General features: G+C 45.8%; 3 protein-coding genes across 6 annotated transcripts in view; 1 reads left to right on the top strand and 2 right to left on the bottom strand.

Moving 5' to 3' along the window:
* Positions 1 to 1,531, bottom strand: part of Cap-D2 (CAP-D2 condensin subunit) — a 56,941-nt gene extending 55,410 nt beyond the window's left edge. For both annotated transcript variants that reach the window (XM_075685165.1, XM_075685166.1), the window contains exons 1-5: positions 1,243 to 1,531; positions 890 to 1,022; positions 717 to 792; positions 573 to 631; positions 304 to 491 (exon numbers count right to left, since the gene is read on the bottom strand). In XM_075685165.1, the coding sequence (XP_075541280.1) occupies positions 304 to 491; positions 573 to 631; positions 717 to 792; positions 890 to 1,010 (444 nt within the window). In that variant the 5' untranslated portion in view covers positions 1,011 to 1,022; positions 1,243 to 1,531. The remainder of the gene's footprint in view (positions 1 to 303; positions 492 to 572; positions 632 to 716; positions 793 to 889; positions 1,023 to 1,242) is intronic.
* LOC142575644 (uncharacterized) lies at positions 1,496 to 24,751 on the top strand. 3 transcript variants are annotated; one of them, XM_075685167.1, is made up of 11 exons: positions 1,497 to 2,032; positions 4,349 to 4,555; positions 5,316 to 5,396; positions 6,624 to 6,978; positions 8,937 to 9,016; positions 9,418 to 9,475; positions 10,134 to 10,250; positions 13,726 to 13,846; positions 14,080 to 16,059; positions 17,941 to 18,573; positions 24,248 to 24,751. In XM_075685167.1, exons 1-10 carry the CDS (start codon positions 1,551 to 1,553, stop codon positions 18,042 to 18,044), a joined length of 3,585 nt encoding a protein of 1,194 aa, XP_075541282.1. In that variant the 5' UTR covers positions 1,497 to 1,550; the 3' UTR covers positions 18,045 to 18,573; positions 24,248 to 24,751. The 3 variants fall into 3 exon arrangements, with proteins under 3 accessions (XP_075541283.1, XP_075541284.1, XP_075541282.1); XM_075685168.1 differs by lacking the exon at positions 24,248 to 24,751 and having other exon boundaries at positions 1,496 to 2,032; positions 6,624 to 6,975; positions 17,941 to 18,128; XM_075685169.1 differs by lacking the exon at positions 24,248 to 24,751 and having other exon boundaries at positions 1,496 to 2,032; positions 14,083 to 16,059; positions 17,941 to 18,128.
* LOC142575647 (cyclin-L1) overlaps positions 18,133 to 26,645 on the bottom strand; it is a 29,178-nt gene continuing 20,665 nt past the window's right edge. The window contains exons 10-12 of the mRNA XM_075685174.1: positions 21,964 to 22,191; positions 19,264 to 19,546; positions 18,133 to 18,517 (exon numbers count right to left, since the gene is read on the bottom strand). Coding sequence (XP_075541289.1) covers positions 19,267 to 19,546; positions 21,964 to 22,191 — 508 coding nt within the window. The 3' untranslated portion in view covers positions 18,133 to 18,517; positions 19,264 to 19,266. The remainder of the gene's footprint in view (positions 18,518 to 19,263; positions 19,547 to 21,963; positions 22,192 to 26,645) is intronic.

Here is a 26,645-nt window from a genome sequence, read left to right as displayed (position 1 = left end):
CTCATTGCAGGCATCTGTCACACAGTGGCTTGCCATCATCGCACCTAATTATCCTCGACTTGTAGGGTGCCGGAAGTACCTTGCATCTTGTGTGTAGTAGCATAGAAGCATGCAGACCACCTTAATGAAGGAGGTTTTGTTGTGCAGAGAAGATACCTCGTGGGTTTGTAGAAGGCGGAAACTTAAAGCTGTGTTTACCATGAGTAACAAACACATGTACCATTAAAAAGTCAACATCACAGCGCGAAATCAGTTAACGACGTGCCTGTTTAGGATAACAAAATGTGGACAACTTGTAAATACCTTTGACGCGCTCACGGCCACATCTGACGACGGCTTGCTGGCTTCAGCTTCAATGAGATCGATGAGGTGACAAAGCACATAGCAAGACATCTTGAGGTGATTCTGCGCCTGCTTTTTGGTGTCGAAATCTAAGGCTGCGTCAGAATCTTGCAGCAGTATTGTCAAGTCTGACTCCACCTTTGAAACACCTGCGAAAACATGTGAACTTTGCAGTACAGATATGAAATTGCCAATGAACGAAGCGGCAAGCTACCGACGCGAGTACTTACCCAAGAGTGCCAGGTCAAATGCATCTTGGATCACCGCATCGTCAACGGAGCGAAAGTTTCTGCAAATTGACACGACCAATGCAGCGTCACGAGAGCTAGTTTCCGAAGCGCTTAAAAACAAGAGAAGAGTAATGTCTGACTTACGTGATAACGCTGTAGAGCAGATCGAAGGAATCAACAACACATTTGGTATCGAGGAGTCTTTTCTTGGAGAGAAATCCTACGCACAAAGACAACAGTACAGGCAAGATGACTCAAGGAACAGTGCGCGGATTACACCGCGCTGAAGGGACAAATTAAGACAGCCCACTACGTACCTCGAACCTGCGCTCCGATCTCACGAGCCGGCACCACGTCCTTGACATAATACTGCCCGACACTCTCGGATCTCAAGAGTTGGTCCTTGGTCAAAGGCAAGACGAACTCGAAGTTCGCCATGCTTTACGTGGCCTGCAGAACCAATCACAATCACAGCAGTCATTTTAAATTTGCGCCATTGCGGGAAAGCGACACATCCAATGTAGCGCACAACTGTCTCAGCTGATTGCTTATGTCGTTAACAGCTCGCGAGAAAAGACAGCGTTGGATATGAACTTGTTCGTGCTCATTTTGGGCATTCAAAGGCACAAAAAGCTCATTATTTTAAGCACGTCGCAATTTGAATACTCACCGCTCTGCTCCGAAATACCCGGGAAAAGAGCCAGGTTGTGCACCGACAAAATACCGCCAAATGTCGTAAATCCGTAAATCGTACAAGGCTCAAAAAAAATAATTCGCCGACTAATTCAAAACTTAAAGTGATTATTTAATAAATTTAAAATATTCGCACCTATTTTACCAGTGAAATAGATTTACAGATGGCAAAGTAAGGAGTCTTTGCGTAACGCATTTCTATCCAATCACCGCTTTTGAATATGGTCGCTGCTGTCCGCGCGCCCGGATTGTTACCCCCCTCAGCGCGCAAGATGCATTGTAGACATGTTTAATATACTCAGTGCCGAAATTCAACGTTGGAATATTATTTGTGCGTGCTTACTGTGTGCAGTGTACCTCGTGGGTTTCCTGACAGTCTTCTCTGCGACGGCGTTCGTCATTCTGTGGAGTGGAGTGAATTATTACCTGCACAAGCGGGAGGAAAACTTGCGCCACCGTCTCTCGATACTAGGCTTAATAAAGCATGACAAACGTGAGCAGAGAAGACGAAGCGGGCGCAACTCTTCGCAGCGCGCGGTTTACGCGAACAGTGCGACACCGACGTCGGCCACACCGTCGAGGTTCGGCAGTGTTTCGTTTGATTATCTGCGCGTGACACCCGGGAATAAATTTGACACTCCTTCGCGGGTACACCGGAGCGGCGAGGTCGACGGCGGTGCATACGGCCTCGCTAGTCCCGTGTTGATGAGTAAAACCACTATTCTCAACCGATCGTGCCAAAGTACTTCCACGCCGGGGCATGGGAGGTGAGTAACTGCATCCGTTCACGCACACGCCGTTGGGCCGGGTCTGTTTCAAATTTGAATGAAGGACGTGCCCGCCATAAAAGTTGCGCTTCCGCTAGAGGAAGTGCGTGTGGCTGGTTTCTGAAATCTGACCGATTCGGTCCTTCGGATATCGTCCTGTGTAATGTCTCGTGCTGATTTGAAGCTGGCGCGTATTTTTTTTTTTTCCAATGTATGAATTGCTCGATGCGCGTGCTCTTTTGTGTGTGTGGCTTACGCGCAATTTCTTCGCGTGCTCGCAGGCGTCTGATTGCACGCGCTGCGTTCGTACATACATTCGTAACAACTGCTATCAGAAACTGGCGTTTTCGTATGCGCTTATTGAACGCACATTCCAGCAGCTGCAAAACAACAGTTTTGAATTCAGCAGCGTTAAATTTGTCAGAATAAGTTTCGGAGCATTTTTGCCAAACTGGATGATTATTTATTCGTAATTGCTACTTGTTGTCTCAGCTTGCTTAAGCACACCTCTCAGGAAGGGGACAGTTTCAGACAGCCCTCGTTCAGACCCCCTTGCTATGCCCATCTTGTTATACTCACATTGCTCAAATGCTGTTTTATTTAAAATATTTGACCTCCTTACAACTGCCTTGAGACGATGTTAAAAATAAGCGGAACCGTTCAATCGTCACACTTGAACTCTTATCATTTCACAAGACATTGGCGTATTATTCTAAATGTGAATGCTGAGTGGGATAGAAACGATGACTGCGTGTGAGCTACTCGTCCTTCTTATTTATCGCACCTAATAGCTAGGCAGTAATCACAGTAACAGTTCGGTAGTAATGACAATTGCCCTTCCAGTCACACTTGAGCTGTTGAAGTAGCTACAGAAAGCAGCCTTTCAAAGATAACTTAGTAGTTTCAGAAACACATATAACTCCCTATGTGTACAAACCATGGTATTTGGGCACTAGGTGGTACAAGGAAAAGGAAAGACACAGTGTATGTGTCTTTCCTTTTGCAGGTCCCATCTAGCACCCAAAAACCATGTTTAGCAAACCCCACCAACATGACCAAAAAGTTTATAAGGTGGTGGCGTGACACAGCATGGCACCGTATGGTAAAATAGGACACAGTAGTCGTCCTTGGATTTCCTTTTTCAAGTTTCACTATTTTGATACAATGAAACTTATCCTTTTACACTTTTACACGGAATGTGAAATGTGCCTGAGGTGAAGCTTGCTAAGGTTTATTCAGACCAGTCTAAGACAAACCAGCTTGTTCAGGAAACTTTCAAGAATAACTCTGTCATTTTCTCTAACAAGTTACCTGCTATTAACAAAAGGTTGATGGTTTCATAGTTTACTACCTAGAGAGTACACTTAGGGTTTGCACTCTGGTAGATACTCTATTCAAACATCTTGTTACAGGCCCTACATTCCCACGCCTTGACCATGACGCATGAAATTAGCCTTATTATTTGGTCTGCAGTAAATATCCTGGGTAAGAAAGGAAAAAAAGTCAGGTTCATCTGAAGGATTAAAGGCATCGTGCCATACATGACAGTTCATTTATAATGACACCATTTATTGTGATTTCTGGTCATAACTGGGGCGGCATGACCAAATGCTACAACTTTAATGAATACAAGTCCTCGGAGCTCGTGTAACTGCTGCTCCGAGGACTAAAATCGGCATTGCCACTAGCTGGCTCCAACAAGGAGTGGTCGTAGCAGTTAGATATGACACATTGTACATTAAATGTCTGTATGATAAGCCCAGATTTAACAAAGCATGGTTATGGAAGGCACGTTTTTCAATGTTTTTGTTGCGATTTTAAGCGGACTGCACTGTATGTAAATAAATAATAAGTGTTCTTGCCAGATGTGTATAGAGCTCAGATACTTTGACTGGAACGCATGAGTGTGTGGCCGTCGATGCCTGCATGCGACTGTACCCTCGTCGATAGTCATGAGGCGAGGCTGCAGGTGTCAACTGCCCCGTGCTTGTGCATTCCTGTTAACATATGTGAGCTTGTTCAAGTGGAGGTACCATTTGCATGATAAAGAAATATTATTCCTTGCTTTTTGTTCAAGGGCATCACCCGTGCCTTGCAGCTCTCTGCCGGCAATACACCAGCATAATTTCCTTCGGAACGACTGCTGGGAAGGGCACCCTAAATCATTTATGAAGTTACTCGCCTGAAAAAGTGTTGTACAGTTTATACTGCACCCTGTGTTCTACGCACATTGGGTTGAACCAGAGTAGTGTGTGCATGTAAATGTGTAACAAGATTGATGTAAAATGTAATAAGATCGATGTTTGCTCGTTCCAGGAAGTTCCATCTTGACTGGCTCCCAGTCACCGCTCGGAGGCACCCGATCCAGCAGGAGAAATACTCCGTGGGGAGTTATCCAGTGGTGTGTCTCAACAAGTCACCACTGCCACTGGCCAAACCATTTTCGTCGCCAGAACTGATACCGCCAGTGAAGGTCAAGATCCTGCCGCTGACAACATCCCACATACAGAACCAGACGTTCGGGTATGTTGATACATTTGCCACAGCGTGGCAATTCAGGACAGCTAATCGATGTTTGTGCTTCATATTTTTCGAAGCGAGATGACTGAGACAAAGTAGAACAAGTTGTCCCATTGTTACCTGTTCTCCTCTCCCATCTCTGTCATTGTGCTTTAAAAAAAAATGGGCGGGGGGGGCATGAATACATGTGGAATTTGTCAAGCTCGTGTATGCATCTACATTTTTCGGGCTTACCAGTACGCAGAAGATAAGTTTCGATCATCATTATACAACTTTTTGCCTTGCGTCCTCCAGTTTATTATGCTGTGGGCATGTGAATAATATCAATGTAAGTACTGTAGAGCATAAGGCATGAGAAGTACATACCAGTATGGTGGATATTGTTGATAGGTTCTTACAAAAAGGAACGAAGACCATGTACTGAGCGTATTGAATGTGATGTGTTTTTGAGGGAGAGAAGAGAGCCGAATGTGCATGCTGACTTTGCGCAAAAGGAAAGCGATGGAAAAACAGATGAAAAGAGGAGCTTGTGCTTTTAAGCAAGGCTGAGCAGCGTTGAATAGATTCACGCGTTCATGCTGCCTGGTTTGTGTTCCTCATGAAGGCTTGTTCCAGTGTATCTGTGCTGCGGGCACAGGAGTTCATGTACAAGTATAGTGCTGTCACAGTAGCTTTTGCTTTGGGTTGGTCCTGCAGCCTGTTCAAATACTGTTTCCTCAAGTGCATGCCATTTTCACATGCCACCACTGTTTTGCCTATGCAGCCACCCAGCAGCCACTGCCGAAACTGATAAGCAGGATCCATGCTCTACAGAGAGTGTCATCCAAGCCCTCAAGGAGAGGAGGTTAGTTGACAACTTTAAATTTTGTATGCCATTTAGCATTACCCTTGTTTCATTCCCGCTGGGCATTCTAAAAATTGGCAACTTAACATATAATTCTGGCTCGCAAATTGTCGCAGTAGTGACCTTGGCCTGTAAATAAGATTATTCTAGTTCTGTTTAGACTCAGCTAATTTTTGTTATTGGTGTATGGGTTGCCGGGCCTTCCTTCTTTCTTTATTTATGTATCTTACTTATTTATTTGTTTAATTTCTATTATATTGCAGGCGTGCTTTAGGTCCAAGCAGGGATGGCAAAACAACAAAAAATGATACTATAACAACTGCACTTTGCAACAATAAAATATCATAGTCATGCTATAAATCTATAAACGTATTGTCATTCTGCTCATTCAACTCATTTATTGCTTGTAGGAATGACAAACACCAGGACTGGTGCTTCAGTGCAGCATGTCATAATAATGTTGAGCAAAAAGAAACACATTATAGGAGCCCACACCTCACAGTTGTTTTTCTTATTAGGGACAGTTAACAGATCCGGGTTCTGAGAGGTCATCGTTTGTATGCCTGGCTTGAATGCTGTCTCATGGCATCAGTGATGTTGGAAAGATTTTGTACAGACGGTGTAGTATAGGAAAATTGAAGAAAGTGTGCCATTGCCACATTGCGAAAATCGTGAGACTTTCTACAGAACAGATCTGCTTGTTCAGTATGAGCTTGAGATTGCAGATTTGATTCCATCCCCAGTGGCCAGATTCTGATGGGGGCAGAAGGGAAAAAATGCTTGTGTACATAGATTTAGGTGCTCATTAAAGAAACCTAGGTGGTCAAAATTAATCTCATAATCAGGCCTCATAATCTGATGAGGTCTCGTAATCAGATCCTGGTTTTGGCACATGAAACCCCAGAGTTTAGGTAATATTTAATTTTGCCTATTCAATACTCCTGCACTCTTTTGTAGTGCACTCATCCGTTGCGACTTGCCATCAGCCACCGTCCTGCTTAGCTTGGCAGATACAATGGCCTAGTAAAGCAGTGGCGTGATCCTCAGACCAGGCCAAATATGCCTTCAGCTGCGAAGGCTTTCTTTTTGAAAAACCTGTACAGAGATCTTCATATCTTTGCGCTACTTTCGGATGGATGGCAATCTTTTCTCTGCATGAGGCTTACCCTGTCTCATGGATTTCCACTGGACTTGTTTGCTTTCCATTGTGCTTGCGTTTGCGTGCAGGAAGCGGGCTGCTGCCGCAGCATATCAAGATGGCCTGGACTCTGCGGGCAGTAGCCCCACCCAGGCACAGAGCAGCAAGCGACCGCGACGTGAAAACCTCTGCCTGCCGCAGCTGCCGCCCTTCACACCAGTTGTTACGTCGGTGGGTGGGTTCGGGCCTCCCTTTCTGGGTTCGCCGAGCAAGAATGCAGTGGTGCGGGGCCCTGTGCCTTCTGCCCTGGTGTCGACGCCCGAAGTGACCTTCAAGCGAGGCCGCCTGTGCTCTACGTCGAGTCCCCCTGGCTCGGCCAAGCGGCATCGCAACAATGCCATTGCCATCTCCTACTGCTCTAGCAAGAGCATCCTACAGCAGGTGGTACGGTTCTGCTCTTTCCATTGGCACTGTTATTTTGTCGATGATTGGAACCGACTGTTCCGTCAGTTTCAGTACTGAGCACGAAGTTTCTGGCTAAATGCATTTGGCCAGCACTGAATGACAGGTAGCAAGCGTCATTTGTTGGTTTAGAGCAAGAACACTGGACAAGGAAGAAGTTTAGCACGGGACCTACTGTCTTGTGAAAGCAAGGTCAGAGGAGACAGGCCCGATGCAACATATCCAGCTGCCGCAGTGTCGCACATGTGGCGCAGAGCAAATGAAAGGTGCCCTTGTGGTTCACAGTATGTGAACCAAATATGAGAGCTGTCTATACAAATTGAAAACGAAGCCTTAGGTAGCTTTGGGTGAAGCCCACTCCCAATTTCCTGCCTGTGGTTTTCACCCTATTGCTGAAAAAAAATTCTGTAAAATATTTTTCTTGTTGTGTTTTAAATATTTAGATAAAAATTGAAATATTTTTCTGGGCATTTATATGTGTCATCATTAAAGGGTGAATAATTAAAAGGTTGGGTAATTAAATGTAATTAAATAATTAGTTATGGCAAAAATGAAAAATAGCCCAATTTACTATGGGCATTTGCCAACACTATATGTTCAGTTAGATTCACGTCCAAATTGCCGTTCCCTTTATCTTTTTTTAAGTCTTGGCTCAAGTTACATGGGACAACCTGTAGACTGTCTCTCTACAAGTTGGCACAGTGTTTATTTACCCCAGTGCCAAACAGCTACTGCTTTTTTCCTCCAGTTCATTCATTGAGAATTCCTCTTGAGTGGACATGCCTTTGCACACTCACCGGCGCCATGTTGTAATAAGTTGCAATGAGTGCCTTACACTGATTGGTTAAAGGGACACTAAAGGCAAATATTAAGTCAAGCTAAAGTGATAGATTTGTGCTCGAGAATCTCTCAGGCAAACAGAGCCTTAATAAATGATAGAGAGGTAAATGCAAGACATAGTTAGAGACTCCCCCGGGACATTCAAGCACTTGCCTGATAACAAAAGGACTCTTCAGTTAGATTCTGTCACTAGTACTCAACCACTCGTTGCAAAAAACATCCTTGCATTTTATTATAAGATGAAATGCTAATTGTACAGTTCTATTTCATTTTTTTAGAAAAATTAACTCATTGAATTTACCCTTGACAACGACGTGGGCGGTCGAGAGGTTTCATTTTCGCTCGATTCCGTGCCGCTCACGCTTTCTGTTTCACTGGTTTCCCTATCGCGTAGCACTGCGCTGGTTTTGCTGGCTTGCCTCACTTGCACAAACTGCAAGTAGCAGGGAATTCAACTTCCATGTGATGTCACGGGATTCCCGTGACATCACTTGAAGCTTACGGCACTTGACCAAAAAACAGCTGCAGTGGCGAATCCACCACTCTGTCTTGGCCCGGTAGCACTGTCTGTCGGGCAGGGCTTTACTCACCGACGGCAGGAAAGGGTGGTGATGGTGTATGCAACGTCACCATTCCCCCAGTTGGGTGATCGGAGATTTGAATTTCCAAAAAGGCATTCAGACCCTTCAGATGCAATTTTCTCAAACTAAGTCTTTTCTTGGTGCAAAACAAGTATTGCAAGGTCTCTGGAATGGTATTTAAGCAGTCCACATCAACTCAGTGTTTGCCTTTAGTGTCCCTTTAAAAAGCTAAATAGTAAATTCTTGTTAACTAATCAGTTATGCATTTCAACTTCTCATGGAAGTAATGTCCACCTCTTTATTCCAGCTCAAGGAACACAGTCATGCTATTTGCCAGAGGTAATATTAAAATGCGGCAAACATTTTTTTGAAACGGACATGGTGCTTTGCTTGAACAGGAAAATAAGAGTTGACTTAGAGCTTGGTTTCCTCGAAGGCATGCCTTCCAAGGGACAGCAAACTGTCGTGCTGTTTGTGCGAGTAAAAAAAAAATTTTTGCCTTTCATCATCGCATTGCAGAGGAACAGCCAGTCCCAGAAGCGGAAAGCTGTACCACCCGACTCTTCTCCATTGTCAAAGCAAACAAGAAAGGAAGACAGGTGAGCGTAGTGAATTGGCCTTTTTCTATCTCCTAGCTTCTTTTTTTTTTTTTTTTTTAAGTAGCTTTTTCTTGGCTCTTTGGGCTGTTTTGAGAGTCGCCTGACGTCCACCAGCACTACCGTTGCAGATTTGCAGGTTAACAGCTCTGTTCTCTACGGAATAATGCAATGAAGCAAAAAAAAAGCACTACTTAATAAATAGCCTCACATCACCTTCAAGCACACAATTCTTTTAATAAATTGTATAGCCTTCTTGAAATGTTGGATGTTTGGCTCTTTGCTTACATGGGCGATCATTGCTGACTGTTTCTGCACAATTTCTTTTGTCAATATTTGTCCTTGCTGCTTCAGCGTTGCCCACATCATGCCCTCCCCCCCTTTTTTTTTCTTTCTTCTTGCAGGAGACTTCAGTCGGATGATGAAGACTCCATGGAGAAGGTCGTGGACAGCAGTAAAGAAGTATGTGCTTCTACGCTCGGCACACACACTCTCTCTCTCTCTCTCTCTCTCTCACACACACACACACACACACACACACACATACACCATGCAGCCCTCCTCATAGCATGTGTGTTGGTTTGGATTAAGCGCAATAATAGAAGTGGAAGTGCAGCCATAGACAGAAACATTTTCGAGAATCTTTGGTCTTCAAGTTATGGCGCTAGAAACTTGTACATATATGTGATCTTATGTGCTTATTTTGAATATGAGACCCATTTTTATCTCGCTTGTTTCTTTGCTTTTCTTTTACTTAATTTTCTGCCAAGATTAGCAAGATATCAGTCCCTCAGATTTAACTAAACCGGGTATCAATGGCATCTGCATGATTCACAGGATGAAATAAGACGAATGTTATATCTCTGCCCAGCATCGAACAATAGTTCTGAGTCTTTAAAGTTTTAAGCTCCAGAGAAACACTATCCCAAGTTTAACTTCAATGTAACCATTGCTAGATCAGCCCCTTTCTCCAAGTCATTGGAGTAACCGTCGCTGTTAAATGTAGAAGTGCCTGCAGCATACACCAGTTATTCATTCAGTTTCATTGATACTGAAATTCAGAGATTTTCTATATCAGTCTGTGAATAACACCTTTCTTTTTGTCTATTTCCTTCCACAGAATGATGTCCCCTCAGAAGCAGAAGTGTCGAAAGAGTCGTCGGAAAGCGAGAACATTGATGCGTCAAAGCTGAGGAGCCGGGTCAAGCCCCTCGACTGGGGCACCATTGAAAAGAAGGTACAAAAGCCATAACTTATTTTGTGGCAGCTTACTTTTTTTGTTTTTGTTTTTTTCCCCAAACTCGGTAGCTTGCTTTGCCACTGGGCTCATGCCTTGTGAACCTTTAGAATTCTTGCCTTTTAGGTTGTGCTTAGTTTGCTCTATGTTATCACGATTATTCAAGTTGTATCTGCTGTATAATTGGTGCCTACACACATTTATAATTCTGCTTTAAGTACACTTACAGTCGACCCTGGATACATAGAATTATTGCCTATTTCGAACAATTGTAATGTCCCCTTGAAAATCCCATGCTTAAGTGGAGCGCGGTACTATGCATTTATCGAACACCCATTCACTGTCACATTCGATACAGTCAAATCTCGTTAATTCGAACATGGTTTATTCGAACTGACGCTGTGGTCCCGTCAAAGTTATGTGCATTCCAATGGGGAAAAATGCCCAGTGATTCGAACACGCAAGCATACCATGCTCCAACAGTGTTCTCAGCAGTGAGGCAAGTCACGCGGCAGTGCCTCCAACCAGCATTGCTCTTACCGCGCCATAGAGGAAAAGCTTAGAAGAGACCACCCAAAGCTGGGCGCAAAGAAAAAAAAATTGTTGCCAAAATTTTACTCTCTCTCGAATGGCAAGGTCGCTGTTTCTGTGTTGCGCCGTAATGCCCCGTGGCAGGGCATTACGGCGCATTTTTGCTGTTCACGGTCTGCAGGGAAGCAAGTCGCCAGCGGAAGAGACCAATAAGTGGGGCCTCTGCAGTGACGTATGTGCGGGAAACTGGTGTCATGCGGACCTGCTCGACTGCTGTATTCGTACTCGCATCTGGTTCAGCCGGACCGCTTGTTTCACACTATTGTCTGCACGTGGTAGCTCTTGCTCGCACTTTTTTGATTGGCATGGTTGGTCTCGTTCACGGTTTTCCCTCTCTCTCTCTCTCTCTCTTCTTTTTTTTTCACAATGATGCATTTAAACTGAGGCATTCCGATGGAAAGGCTGTTTGGAGACAGTGTGCCATATCCGATTTTGTACGACAAGGCAGACCCTGAATACATGGGCCCGAAGGCGACACCCAGCACCTCATTCTCCTTGTCTTTTGAATGCGATGACGCCACAACAGAAGAGAGTGCATCAACATGATTATGATCAGTGGAAACGACTTCATTGTCTTGATAAGACATGACTCGTGTTAAGAACGCAGGACAAGAAGGTAAACACCAACACCGATTTATCAGCAGATGAAGGAAATAACACGCAAGCACGCAGAGTGAAGTAGCAGTGGAGGTCCAGTCCTGGATTCTGCAACTCCGTAGCTTCAGTGGCAATGGTGGCAGAAGTAATTATAGCGCCACCAGCAAGCTGGTGGGAAAGCAAATCTGTTTCCCTCCCACCTTTCCTCGCAACTACGCTCCCGTCGCCCTCCCTCTCAACTCCCTCACCTTTGACTGTCTCCGTGCGCGCGTCCCACCGCGCCAGCGCCAGCTTGCTCCTTGAAGTTTCGTTTTCTGCCATTATCAGGAAGCGAGTGTTGGCCGGTTTGGGCAGTTTCGTGGTCCTCGCTCGCTGTGGTGCTTGCGTGCCGCGACATTTCATGACTCGCGCTGTTCGTGCATTGTGCTATGGTGCACGAATACTTCACGAACAAGTCTTTCTTTTAATTCGAACAAATTTTCAGGCCCCCTCGAGTTCGAATTATTGAGATTTGGCTGTATATTCAACACAGTATATTGAACATTGTATTGAACACCTACAGGCTTGCTTCTCACAACAGGGCCAAGATGACTTCTCGCGCCATCAGAGCCATTAAATGGTGACAAGACAGCACAGTCCAAAGCCGTGAGTGCACAGCTGCACTTCGTGACGGGTGCGATGCACAAGTGAAACGCCCACTCATTTGCCATTGCTTGGCGGTTACAGCGCTACCCTGCTAAGCTGGTGGCCGCGGGATCAAATCCCGACCCCAGCACCCACATCTCGATGGGGGCGAAATGCGGAAACAGCCGTGTACCGTGCGTGTTTGGGTTCATGTTAAAGAACCCCAGGCGGTCAAAATTAATCTGCAGAACCCCACTGCGGCCGGTCTCATAATCAGTATCGTGGTTTTGACATTGAAGAGCCCAGAATTTAATTAACTTAAGTGAACCCCCGCAGTGTTGAACATAGTGGTATTTTAAGTAGATGGAATATGTATGTCTATGAAGCACAGGGCATAACGAGGTAAATTTTTGACATCTCTGGTGTTGGAAAAAGCAAGATTAAATTTACTGCTAAAAGTTCATGTTCTTGTACTGCCCGATTATGCGTACTATTTGAATTGAGGTTATGAACCGGTGACCACATTTTGTTTTCATATGGCTTGCTCCATATACATAGTTTGCAGTTGATTTCATAAACCTGCTCCAAAAGCTGCTCCGAAATGGCATGGGCCAGTAGCATCACTGGCACTATTTTGGCAGATGCTATTTGTTAATTTATCGGCAAGAGCTGATGACTGTGCTGCTTCAAGAATGCAAAAAGCTTCCAGTTTCAATGTGTTATACAAGAAAAGTGCGAATGACACACCATCTTTTCACTGAGTGGCTCCAAGCACGAGATGGCTGAACCGGAGATTGCACTGTAAAGGACATGTGGGGCGTGTTCCTGCGCAATTCATAGTACAAGTGTGCTAGTGGCAGCAAGGCGCATATCCGCATAGACTGGTTTGCTTCCGCTCTGCGTCCATTCCTCTACCTCATCCCGAAAAAATATAATGTGCAACAGGCCCTTTGGCGCTTGCGAGGTGCACCGCAGTCTTGTGGCCAGGGCGACATGTGATTGTAGGAGTGGCATTGTGATCATTGTATTGAAGACCAACCATGCAGCGCAAGCCATTTGCAGCATTTGCGTGCAGAGCATACCAGTAAACTTTTGTGCGTTTGGCATGGCCCTGAAAAAAAAAAAAAGAATTGGTAAATTCCTGCTTCTCTGAATTTCTGGAAACTGTCCGAGACATGCGAAGTTCTCGTACGGGCATATATCATGTTTCGATTTATCGATATGTTGAACTACTTTGCTATCCCCTTCGAGTTCAGTATATTTGAGATCGGCATTATTTCATTTGAAAGCATAAGAAAATAAAACATAAATTTCTTCATCTTCATTGCAGACGCTTTTACCATGTCAAAAACAATGTGGAATCGTTAATTCTAACATACTTGTACCGCGAAGTCCTACGTGGTTGTGTGTGAGGGTAGTGAAAATGGCATTACTACAACATTGACTGTAAGACGCATTGTCATTACATGACTATGTTGTCTGCAGCTGAGCCAGTAAGATTACTTATGAGAAGCTGTATGGTCAGTTGTTGCGTCATTTATGTCTGGCGAGATTTGACTGTCTCCTTAGGTGCCCTGATTAAAGTTGGCATGGGGCAGAGAAATTTTGCTGAACTTTTGTGATTGGATGTTGTAAGGGAATACCTGTGGTGGTGGCCTTGCAGAAGTTGGTGTACCCGGAACACATCGCAACCCTGAAGGAGCACGAGAATGACCAGGCCCGAGATAAGCAACGGCTCAACAGACTGCTGGGTGGGCTTCAGGACGTTGGAGAACAAACAAATGGTTAGTGCTGCTGCGGAGTTCCTCGATTTCCATTGACAAAAGCAAATTACAATACTGTACTATAACAGTGCCTTAGAAGTGCCAATTTAGAACACTTTCTTATGTCTTCGGGATGGATGCATGTTCTGAATGGTTAGCTCTGATGTTAGTTTTCTGTCCCTTCATTTTTCTTTTTTTTTTTTTTTCCCCCGTGATGGCATTTGTGACTGTTGTCCGCAATTTCTTTCTCACAGCAGAGAAAACACCAGTGACTACTCAGGCCGAGACGGCAACACCCTCCACCTTGGCGAAGACAGCTGGCCTCCCCACTTTTGGCATTCCACTTGCAGCCACGTCTAGTGCAACTTCGGTGCAAGGGTTGACGACCAACACGGTGTCGGTGATCAGCAGCCCCGTCATGAGTGCATCATCCGCCATGGCCTCGCCACCCAAGTCAGCCGAGAATCCAACTGCTGTCCTTTCTGCACCAGTCACCACTGCAGACACAGCCGTTGCATCTGCTGCCTCGGCGGCAAGCACTGCCACAGCGGCGCCGAAACCTCAGTTTGGCGCTGGCTTTTTCAGCTCAAGCACCACTGGTACTGCTAGCACAACTGCGCCGGAAGCGGTTGCACAAAGTGCGCCAGTGTCACTGCCCGCAGCTGCAGCTTCCACTGCGGCAAACCCATTATTAGCTGCCTTGGCAAAATTCACCTCTCCAAAAGCCACAGAAGCCACCACAGCTGCCTCACCTGCTGTGTCTCAGGCATCGGCAACCTCAACCAGTTTGGTGGCTCCGTCACTTTCGTTGCTGCAGACATCTGCGCTGTCTGTGCCAACTACCACGGCATCTTCCGCTGTCGCTGCACCTGCTCCCAATGCAGCAAAACCAGCTGGCGGCTTTGTCTTCTCGGGGCCATCACTCGGAGGCAACAAGCCAATTTCAACTACATCTTCAGTCGCTCCAGCATCATGTTTTGGAACGGCAGCAGCCACGACTGCTGTGTCGCCAGCATTGCCCATGTTTAAAGCGAACGACTCGAATGCTATTGTTGCAAGTGCCACATCACCAACTCCGGCGCCTTTCCAGTTTGGCTCCAACACACAGGCGGCAAAACCAACCGTGTCACAGGGTTTCTTGGTCACTGCAGCGTCGTCAGCACAGCCATTCAAATTCGGCTCGAGCGGAGGACCTGCCGCATCCGTTCCTGCGGCAAACACCACGCAGACGACCACCGGCCCATCGTTGGGGGTGTTCAAGTTTGGCACTGCGACACCTATGGGCCCTCAAGTTTCGACGTCACTGCAGTCGCCCACTTCATCATTGAGCGGATCAGGCACAAGCATATTCTCCTTTGGGGCTGGTGCTGTGCCAAAACCAGCAGCCACCCCATCAGTGCCAGCCCTCGGTCCGGCGAGTGTACAGTCCCCGGCCACAGCATCGGCAGGCATCGGCACTCAGCCTGCCAGTGGTGGCTTCACCTTTGGAGGTAGTGCAGCTTCATCCCATAGCACCACCGCGACCACTCAAGGTGGATTTTCTTTCGGTGCCACTAGTGCCACTGCTGCCTCCTCTGGAAGTGGCCCAGTCTTCAAGTTTGGCGCGCAGGGGCAGCAGCAGCAGCAGGCGACTGCTTCAGCTCCCCTTTCAACTGCGACGACAGCTGCCTCGTTGTTTTCGGGAACGCCGTTTACGTTTGGAACGCCCGTCCCGAAGCAGGACATCGCTCCCACAGTACCACAGTCGTTTACCTTTGGTGCGGCAACCACTACACCAGCAGCAGCAAACAGCACACCTTTTGCATTTGGAGCGAGCGGTTCTGGCACAGCGGCTGCCAGTCCCTTTGCATTTGGCGCAGCTGCCACTACAACTGCTCCGAGTGCGGCACCGTTCTCCTTTGGGGCTGGCACGACCAGCACGCCCGCTTTTCCACAGTCGAGCACTACTTCACCGCTCTTCCCCAGCGCCACGCCCATAGGCCAGCCTTCTTCGGTGGCTCAGCCTGGTGGATTCCAGTTCGGTGCACCACAGGTTCAGAGTGCGTTTGGCACAGCCACCAACGGCTTGACCAACGGCATCTCAAGCAGTGCCGCTGGTGCTGCGGCCCAGCCCAGTGCTGCGTCGTCAGGACTGTTCAAATTTGGTGCGGCCAACAACTCATCGGTGCCAGCATTCAACTTTGCTGCTTCGCAGTGTGGAACCAACGCCACTCCAAAGCCAGCTTTCAATTTTGGTAAGCCTTCATACTCACTCATCTGAATTCCTGCCTGTTGATTTTGTATCGAGTTTGCACAAACATAACAATTATAGCTGGACCTTGTTAATTAACAAAGTTGCACCAAAAATGAGAATGCCTTTGCTATGTCCTATATTGATTATAAGCATGCAAGCATGCACACCGATATCGAAAAAAATTATGAGCTCTGTGGGAAAGAAATGCAAGGGTGACGAAAAGCATCGAGTCTACTATGGATTTTAGCCTCTTGTGCGGACATGTGGGGGGGAAAAAAATTGATTTGCACCAGGTCCGTTCCATTTGCCTGCACCACTGTTAACCACTTCACGGCGGTTCACGAGAAGTTCAAAAATTGTGCAGCTCAATTTCTGCGGTGCAGGCGTTACGTCCGACTAACGCGCATGGAATGCGCATAGTATTCGAGAAGTCCTGCACTGCTGGTATGATTGGCTACTGGGGCGTAAGTACACGCCACACTTGTGTAGACACACCAGACATGTCAGCGGAATTTTAACTGCGCTCATGCCCGTGTGCTGCGTCACTGCTTCGCACCTGTTTCGCACCAAGCCGTCACCGACAGTGGAGTGGGTGCAGCAGAATCATGAACCAGCCGTGCACGAAAGGCGCGGTTTAGCGGGCGCCATTGCTGCACTGCTGAAACGAATGGCAGGATGCAGCACGTCATGAACTGGTTCATGTGGTGCGGGCGAATCCAACGTACCTACCATCACTAATCGTGCGATCTATCTGATCACATGAAGTTGACATGTCGGCTTTCTGGCCAAGCCAAGCCGAGTTGCTGACTGAAACACGCACATGTCCATAATGTGCCATATCAATTAGTTCTTGCCAAGTGCTCTAGTCGCCAACTGATTTTTCGATCATAAAGTGGGGTCACTCGTGGACCTGAACTCAGCTATGGCCTGCGTGTACGATTTCACTCACAATGGCTGGCGAGGTCTATTGTTAAAAACATGTTAAAGGTGAGCTTCCCAAAACGGCTTGTTGCCAGCCACTCTGCTAGCCCTAGACTAGTTTTTGTCACAGCCGTAATGCCCGAGCCGCTAGGCATACCAAGCGCTGCTTCATCTAGTTGGGGTTCACTGCAGGGTCAAGTTGGTCAACTTTGTTCATGGCCACTGTGTTTGTAGCATCGTACTTGCAGACCACGTCTGAAAATTCGAATCTTACACCATGCAGCATTTGAGATTTTGGCTGATGTGGGAAGTTGGGAAAAATATTTGACAATGCTACCTGTGCATATATTTTGAGCAAGGTGCAAAACAAAATTTTCTTGACATTATGCTGTATCCTGCATATTCAGTTTCGTTATAATAGCAGGATAATACTCAGAAAAAAAAAACATGACCAACCAAATTCTAGAAATCTGTGTCGGTTGCATCGAGGTTCGACTACATGTATATGCTGAATTTGCCATCTGTACACTTCACCAGCACAACTGCCACAGTGCATTGTGTGCTCGTTTCTAGCATTACATGATAAGCCATTACCACCATATGTGTGACCTTAAATTCAGCTTCATTATGCCTTGTTACTTTCTCGTAATAGGAGGCTTGCCTAAATTTAAAGTGTCTGATCATGCTTCTGGAAAAGTAGAAGCGTCACCTGGTGTTTCGATCGTCCTAATCTTCATTAGAATAGTTCCCTCCTGCTTCCGTACACCACGTCTCGCGCTCTTGAGACTTCTCCAAACAGTGCTGAAGCCCCTCTTCGGGAAGTGCTCCTGTGGCAGCTGTCGTGTTGCATTTGAATTATTCGAAGGCTCAAAAGCTGTGTCGTGGAGTGCCTTTATTGACAATTGAGATCATTGGTCGTGTATGCCGTGCTGAAACCCACACCTTCCCTCTCTCCCCTTAGGTGCTCCTGCAGCTACGAGCAACCTGTTTTCTATAGGAACGGCTTCGTCACACAGCGAGCGACCGCTATCAAGGCCACGAAGCAAGCGCATTACGAAGAAGTGACGCTTTATGAGCATCTGGGAGGGGAAACAAAATATCATCTGTACAAAATTTCATCGGTTCCCATTGAACGGTTTTTAAATGTGCGCAGATTGTGTAATTAATTATAGGCGTGATGATCACTGCGAGGTTGAAGCATTGCGTATCGTTGTCTGGGGCCAGAGTTTGTGGTCCCAGTGCTGTTTCTTGCCTTTTTGGAGAGTTTATGAAGCTGCCAGAGATCTGTACATAAGTAGTAGTAGTAGCAAGGTTTTAAAATAAAACGAGATTTTTTTTCCCCCTCACACAAGGAAATAAAGAGAGAAGACATTTGTTGTACGAAAATGCTCTTCATTTTTTTCTTTGTACACATCTCTTTCTATACATTTTATATACACATAGCATTCGCATACACATTCACTCTCTCATCCAGGCTGATGCTTTTTCCCACTGCGATGTTATTTACAGATGAAGTGTTGATCTCTCGCTGGGGCCTCCTAGACAAAAGGAAACAAAGGGCCATGATCAGCAACACACGGCAAGCTGTCACCTGGTACACTGTTTCACTGCTTTTGTACAATAATTGTGATAAAGATTAGACAAACATGTAGTTGTGCTATTCCCATAGCTGAACCATTGCAGTGCCAGTTTTCCTTTCAGTAATCTAACGCTGGATGCACTTGTTGACTGGCTTGGAGAAAAAACATTTTCAATACTTGGGGATAGGGACATTTCAGAAGTACAAGTAACGGTTTTATCGTTTACCTTATGAAAGACATGCAGCACTGTAAAACACAGTTTGAAATACCTCAAAGTGCAACAATAGCTTCTGGGCACAGAACATTGAGGAGTTGGAACAGGCTTTGGGGGCAGCAGAGTAAAAATGCAACAAAAAGACGATGCACACAGGAAAGGAAGGCAAGGACAAGAGTTTGCCTTCGTATGCCCTTCCAGTCTGTGTGCATTGCCTTCTTTTTTTGCTGTGGAAATTTTACTCGCCAGCAATGCAAGACTAACCAGCCCGACAATCACAATGACCAAAATGTTTAAACCCAGTGCAGACTGATGGGAAGGCTGGATGGTAAGAGAAAAAGTTGTGACGTTGTGATCAGCTGTTTTAACTTTAGAGTCCAGCTGTTTCCAAGAAAGCAGTAGGAACTGCAGTTGTGTACTTTCACCATCTCTGGCTGCAAATTTAAAAAAAAGAAAATAACCGTGCAGACTAGGCCAAAGGACACCTTACCTTTCACCTCCGGGCTGTTATGGCTGTGCGATGGTTCCGGCCTTCTCTTGATCGCTCTTTTTTAGATGACGAGGAGCGGTGGTGGCGGTGGTTGTGTTCGCTGTGGCCAGAAGGCGATTTGTGGCGTGATGACCGGTGGCTACTGGTTGAGCTCTTCTTGCTGCCATGCCTGTGTGATGGCGACCTGCTACGGGAACGCGAGGAGATGCTCCTCTTGCGCTTGTGAGAACTGTGTCGCTTTGAGTTGGAGCTGTCTTTGGACCGTCCATCTTCAAGCTTGGATCTGCAGAGCGAGTATGCGTGCCCTGGTTAATTAAATTTAGCGACACCTGGTTACACATACATCACAAGTGCTAAAAAAGAAAATGCAAAAGCACAGTTCTACAAGAAGAAACGTGCACATTCAAGATGCCTACTGGACAGGAGATACTCGCCACATTGCAAAGGGACAACACCACACACAGCCCGATATGTCAAAGGTGCCTGCATGCCAATGCTGCTACACGAGAAATTTTCAAAGCACTATTTTTCTGACTTGAGCAATAAGTTCAGCAATGTCTGAACCTCGTAAATTGGCTCAAGTGTATAGTGTTAGCTGCTTGCGTACTCAACCTGCACTTGCTTTATCTGAGACATGGCCCTTGTATGCACAAATCTCCACATTTACCACAGGCATCCATGCATATTACAGTCGAATCTCTATATAATGAATCACATGGGACTGCCGAAAATCGTTCATTGTTGTGAAAGGTAGTTATAGTGAAAGCTCCAAAATTAACCACTCTGCCCATTAACCCATCAGTTCAAGAGTTGTCACAGTTTGAGCTATCCGAGAAAACGTTGCTGTTTGCTGTTGCAGACTTTGCCTGCTTCAGAAACTTTATTTTCAGCATGTTGGGATAATGAGACACCTTGTATGATAAGGGCGGTTTACGATATAAGGTGTGGAAAAAGGTAGACGCCAAGTGATCTTGTACACTGTACGCGGGTGTGTAATAATGGAGGTTCAATGCAGTTAGTATATAGGTTTATTTGTTATACAGTCGACTCTCGTTACAACGGACCCTGATAATCCGACACAAAACATCCATTTTATCCGACCTCCGTAATATCCAAGACATCTCACTACCGAAACTTTCGTCACGATGTCTAACAACTTTATTGTAAAAAGTGAGTAACGAACGCCCAAAGTCGCAGTTTTGCTCGAAAGGCGAAACATCAACTGCGATAGCAAATTAAGCAGGATAAGCACCGCAGCAGCAGCAAGCAAATTGACCTTCGTGCTGTCTCTCGCTTCAACGCGAACGAAATGTCGAAAGCGCAGCACATATGAAGCTACCGCCACTGGGCACACTTTGTTCACATGGCAGATCGCTTTCAAGGTGTAGTTTCATTTTAGTGAAGACAACCTCCATCTCGTTATACACCTACTTCACAGCAGCTACAGCGCTCACAGAGATGTTGTTGGCAGCCTCCTCTACAGCAGGCTTGAACAGCCCCTCAACACCACCAGTTCGACATGCATCGGCATCTCATGCCGCAACAATTCGCGCAATTTGGTTGTCAACAATAGTGGAGTCTGTCACATTTGTTTTTTGTTACTCGAGATCGTACATTTACCCGGTTAGCATGTTTCTTCTTTGATTTTTTTTCAACAACATATGAACGAGGTTCTACTGTATATATAAACACTGAGCATTGGCAGTTTTCCTAGAGTTGAAAATGTTCAGGAGCTTCCTTCACTGCAAAAACTGACGGAGTCGAAAATGCCGGAGGAACAACAGCGAAGTACCATTGAAGAAAGTGCTGGTCTGAAACTGAATAAGCTTATCTGGCAATTTTGTATATTTTACTGCACAGAAAGGCCACACAGTCGAATTAAGTTTAGTTATAACTTGAAAATAAAAACTTATAAAAGTTATTTGCTCTTTTTGTATACAACACTATCGGATACTGGATGACTTTTACAGGGACAGGTGGCCTTTGACTCTCAGGATTGCATTTTTTCACAAAGACTACACCCTTGTGGTCAATTTTTTTTTATTGCAGTTTCCAGCGGTTGGAAATTATTGAAAAATCATGAATATAGCAAAAAAAAATGGATTGCAACAGATATTTTGTCTCAAAATACACTGATCACTACCAACAGTATACACACAAATGCACTATACAGTAAGAGATAAAGAAAAATGTCTAGCAAAACTTATGGTTATCAATTTGTTGTCCCAAAAACGTATTTCATCATAGTGAAATCAAGATTGTGCTCTCAAGTGTGCGGGACTATGCAAACCACATCTGAGAGCAGAACAGCACCCAGGAGGACAGATTAGATTCTGAACTTTGGCTGCACCGGGCTACCGTAAATATGACAGCAGCAGTTGTAAAAAACGCTTAGCACGGCCTCCACGCACATGCTGGAGGTAGTAGACGACATGCGGAAAACCACGTGACCAAGCGCCCAGAGGTAAAGACTAGTGCCCACTGCTGCACAGAAATACAATTTCAAACTATGGGTCACTCCATAAAGATGGCAGCATCTTTCAACAACCAGCGGCGTTGAATACGTGCAAAATATCAAAACATAAGATCGGCACTGTGGCAAAGAGCCTCAAAGGGTTAAGGGAGGGTCGCAACAGCAGCTGCAGATACCACTGTGATGACCCACTTTTTCTAGTTTCAGGCAAGTAAAATGCAGCCTACCTAACAGGAGAGCTCAGTCCAGAGCCAGAATCCTTGTAGCTCCGGGGTGGGGTGCGCCCTCGAACAAGAGGGGCTCCCAAGGTAGGAGGGCTGCTGCCACTGCTCGACGAGCTCGAGTGTCCCTGGCGGGAAGTCTCCTTGCGGCTACGCACAGGAGACGGCGATGATGGGCTGGCTTTCCGCTTGGTCCCTGTTCCGGGAATGTGGTTGGAGGCAGTGCGGTCCACCCTGGGGCCAGAACAAAGCAACACACGAGCAATGGGTTACCACAATTAATGCCATAACAGATTAGCGGACCTTGCGAATACTCCATTACTTCCATTGCCTTGATTAATTCGATACTGGCCGGCACCTATGCTTTTATATGGCCTTTTTAACTTCCAGCACCTAACATTGGCGTTCGCCGAATAATTTAACTTGACTAATCAGCACGCACGTGCCTCACCCCTATGGTGACCCCAATAAAGACCCTAGTGGCAGTGTCTGCCTCAGTGTACCCTGGGGGAACAGCGAAAACACTGTACAAATATCAAATCATCTGTCGAAAGCACCCATTTTCGGCCTGTCCTGGGAAGATTTTCAAGCAATAACTATAACAGGGTGTCTACCAAGTTGAAATTTCCAAATTCCCCGAGTTTTCCAGGTTTTCCCTGAGTGCTTTTGCAAAATTCCCTGAGTGATGCAGAACTATGTTTTATGTCAAGACGCGCTGAAACCATATCGCCTGATGCTGTCACTCTAGTAAGCACATGAAAAAAATTAAAAATCGACTTAATCCAATTTGAATACTAAGGAGTAGTGTTTATGTTATTCAAAAAAAGAATATAAGGGAGGGGGGGTTATTAAAATGCACAGCAAATAAAATGTCTTCGAAAAAATTTTCAAATCGAGTTGGACATTCTCTAGTACAAATAAAATGGAGATGCATACAGAAGCAAATATTTTCGAATATGAGCTATTTCTATACACTGATAGCATGCTCAGTGTCATGCAACTGTCCTGACGTACTCTCAGCTCGCGCAAGATGCTTCAGTGTTGTGTTTCACTGCTTTAAAGAGTTTATTTTGGTTTGGATGAGGGACACCTGCATCTCAGCATCAGCCAACAATTTGTTTTTTGAGCTCAGGCTCCTTCAAAGAAGCGGTCGCATACTTAATTCCCCGTTCATTCCTCAGTGCGTCGATCCTTTCTGGTCTCGTCGTCCTTTCGCCACGCGTTCGCCCCACGGACCATTTGAAGAATACTCTTGGTCAATTTACAGTCAACGTCCAATTTTTCGGACCCCCTAGGGGCCGCGAAAACTTCCGCAAAAATCAGGAAGTCTGAAAAAATAAATTCAAGTCTTTTACTGCCCTTAAGGGCTAAAATCGACACATGTACGTCTGAAAAAGCTCTGAATGCCTGTCAGTGCACTTATTAGGCATATCGGTGCTCCTACTGTGACAGGTGAGGGCGGGTGCACACGTGTAAAATTTAGGAATACTGTACATACAGTGTCCCGCGACAATTGCCCCTTCCTACGCTTGTTACGCTTCACCGCGTTACACGACTGTACTGAGGCGAAACAGACTTTCGGGAAAGAGCATTATGCAATGCGGCATGCTTTCCGAGCTTCGAAGACAAAATTATTACTGTCAGCGGAGAAATGAAGAAACACGGCACCGAACAACAAGAAGCTTAATAGCGAACGTCAAAGCAGCTAGGCCTAGCGTTTCCGCAGTGGTGGCTATGGCTGCCAGCGGATCTGCGTGCGAGAGCACCGGTTCAAGGCGGCGAGGTAATCAAAATGGCAGCGGTGGTGGTTTTCATTAATGCCGTCTCGGACCTACGATCCCGCAAAACGTTCAGAAAATCGGACGGCGAAGAGTTCTGGCGTCTGAAATATCAGACGTTATGAAACATTGACTCTTTCGGGTACGTGGTGGTGCCGCGAAGCCGTCCGAGTCATTGGGAATCCGGAAAGTCGGTCGTTGACTGTACACTGGCAACTCCTCCAGCCGACGACAATTCGTTACGATTCCTGTCTGTTTCTCGAGCCAGCATTACCGCGACTTTTGACCCTCTAAAAAAATTACAGCTAATTTTCCCTGATAGAAGCACAAATTCCCTGAGTTTTCCAGAGTTTTTCCAGACTACTCAAAATCCCTGAGAATTCCCAGTTTTCCCGGTTGGTAGACACCCTGTATAAGTAAAAAGTATAAGTAAAAGTAAGTAAAAAAGTTTTTAATGAATGTCCGATTACAATATTTAACAGATTCTAATGCGCATCTTTTCTTTTTTCCAGGAAAGTATGGCACTCAATTGCCTGCGCGATGCAATTAGATACGAAACCAAAACTGCCTTCGAAGTGTTCGTACACTTTACCGAAATCTATGAATGTATTGCAGCAAAGCTGACTTTAGGAGACTGGCCGCCATTATGCAATGCCCAACGGACTGACCATTAGTTTTCTACTTTGGACACATAGAAAGCGGGTGCACGTTTGATTTCGGGGTGTGTTGAAGTCAGACAAATGCTGTCAAATTAATCAACAGTGTCTCTTGGTGTTCTTTTTCTGCATTTTGTTTCATTTGACCCACGGAATAATTCAATCAACTTCGTCAGTCCTGCCAAGGTCGAACTTACGAAAGTCGACTGTACTCTGTGGAGTTCAGCTCGATTAGCCCCCATCAGCACCACGCGCATCATGGATTGACACAATGCTTCGCAATACGTAGATATCAACAAAAGTTGAGTCTGCGAAATTTTCAGTGGCTTTGATCACGTTTATTCATCATATATTTCTTTTTCAATACAGTCGAACCCGGCTATATCGAACTCGCAAAAAAACGCCTATCAGTTCGATACAGAGCATAATTCGATATAAACCTGCTAAATAATTGGATGTCATAAAAGCACATACCATTTATAAAATCACTTTATTGATTAAACTAGCTTAGTTTCGCATGAAATAGTCCTGCATTTTCTTCTGCTTTGGCAATTTCGCTGCCTGCGACGCACGCACTTTCCCACATTAAGGAGTTGGAGCAGCTGAGGCCGCAACTTTCCGCATTCGCGCAGAAGGACCGGACTAGTGCGAGCGCACCAATCACTTCGGAGGATGTGGGCCAAGGACCGTCGTTGCTTTCCTCATTGTGCCCACTTTCACTTGTGCTCGGTACGATGTTCGCAATGTAGTCTTCGTTTTCGGGCTCTCCCGTGGTCGCGACACATCGTTTGCGCTCACGAACTCATCCACCGTTGATTCGTCAACAGCTTCCGGAAATTCTGACAATTCGTTCCAAACTTCGGCAACACTGGCAACGGCTTTGTCGCATTCATCAGAATGTACGGTCATCACCGAGCACGCGGAAGTCGGCACGGCTGAAGCAATTTCAGATTAACCACTCGTACACGGCCGTGCGTACAGGTCGGGCGCCACGGGCACCGGGTCGCGTGTTTGGACGCTTTAGCCCTAATCTCCCCCTTATTCTTCAAGATCGTGCCGAGAGTGCTCCTCGGAATCTTGTGCTCTGCGGGGACATCCGACTTCTCACCGCATTCGACACGATTTATGATTGCGAGCTTGACGACGAAAGGCAAATTCTGCCGCTTCATCACGGCAACACTGCGGGAGAAGGCCTACAAGGCGCACACAAAAACAGCGAGACAAGTCGCACTTTCCCCATCTTGCATGACGAGGGCACAAGAGCATCTGATTGGCTGTCTGAGCAAGCGCTGTGGGCGGGCCAGGATCATTTTTTGCAGGGGGGGGTGGCGACGGCTCGTCCGAGGCAGCGCGGTTGGGCGCGGTCACGGTAGGGAGAGCGGTTGGATGGAGCCGCGCAGCCGGGCTTTCTCCGCCACCGTGAGGGAAAGTCAACTTCCGGGGGCACTTTCCGCCGCTTGACGTTCGATATATCGGGTGTCGCTGCTATTTTTGTTCGATGTAAGCGTAATTTTTGCGATATATACTCATTGTAACTATATCGTGTGCAGAAATTGTTCGATATATAGAATAATTCGATGTAAACGGGTTCGATATAGTCGGGTTCAACTGTAACACAAAAATGAGAATCTATCATGCAACAAAATTTTGACAAAACACAGTGCCAGTTTTACAGACTTCGTTATATTGAGGGTCAATTGCTTGTAGAATATCTCTGCCGTGCTGTTTGGCAACATACTTATTTTTCAATGTTGCTAGTTCAGGCTTTCTCCTCGAGGGAGAAGTGCCTGCAAATTTTCCATCAAGGCGTGCCCGTTTTATTCTTTTCAAGTTTTCTTTTGCTAACTATTTTTATGTCTGGCCTACCCGCATGAAAACTAAAATTACGTACAAAAGAAGCAATAAAAAACACACATAATCATAAATTGAATGTCTTGGCATTCCTTATGCACGTGAATCATTCGAATTCTCGTTCATGCCTGTAAAGTAACATGGTGTGATAGTGCGTAACGTTCGGCGTTCTTTTGCCAGAGGTAAGTTTCATGTTTTCCTTGCATTTCTGGCTCTCTTAGCTACAGGCATTCTGTAATTTTGTGCAAGATGGCAGCAACCAGAAATACAAGAACCATCTATTTTAAAAGCACAGCTTCTCACATTAGAACACGGCACACGTTTGTGTGTGTGTGAGTGCTTGGTAACAGGGCACCATTAGTGGTTCTAAAATTAGAGGACTTTTTCTCAAATATTCCAATTT

The sequence above is a fragment of the Dermacentor variabilis genome, chromosome 3 (assembly GCF_050947875.1).
Source record: "Dermacentor variabilis isolate Ectoservices chromosome 3, ASM5094787v1, whole genome shotgun sequence".
Lineage (NCBI taxonomy): Eukaryota > Metazoa > Arthropoda > Arachnida > Ixodida > Ixodidae > Dermacentor > Dermacentor variabilis.
The sequence above is the reverse complement of the archived record's forward strand: the minus strand, read 5'-3'. Positions and strand labels throughout refer to the sequence as shown.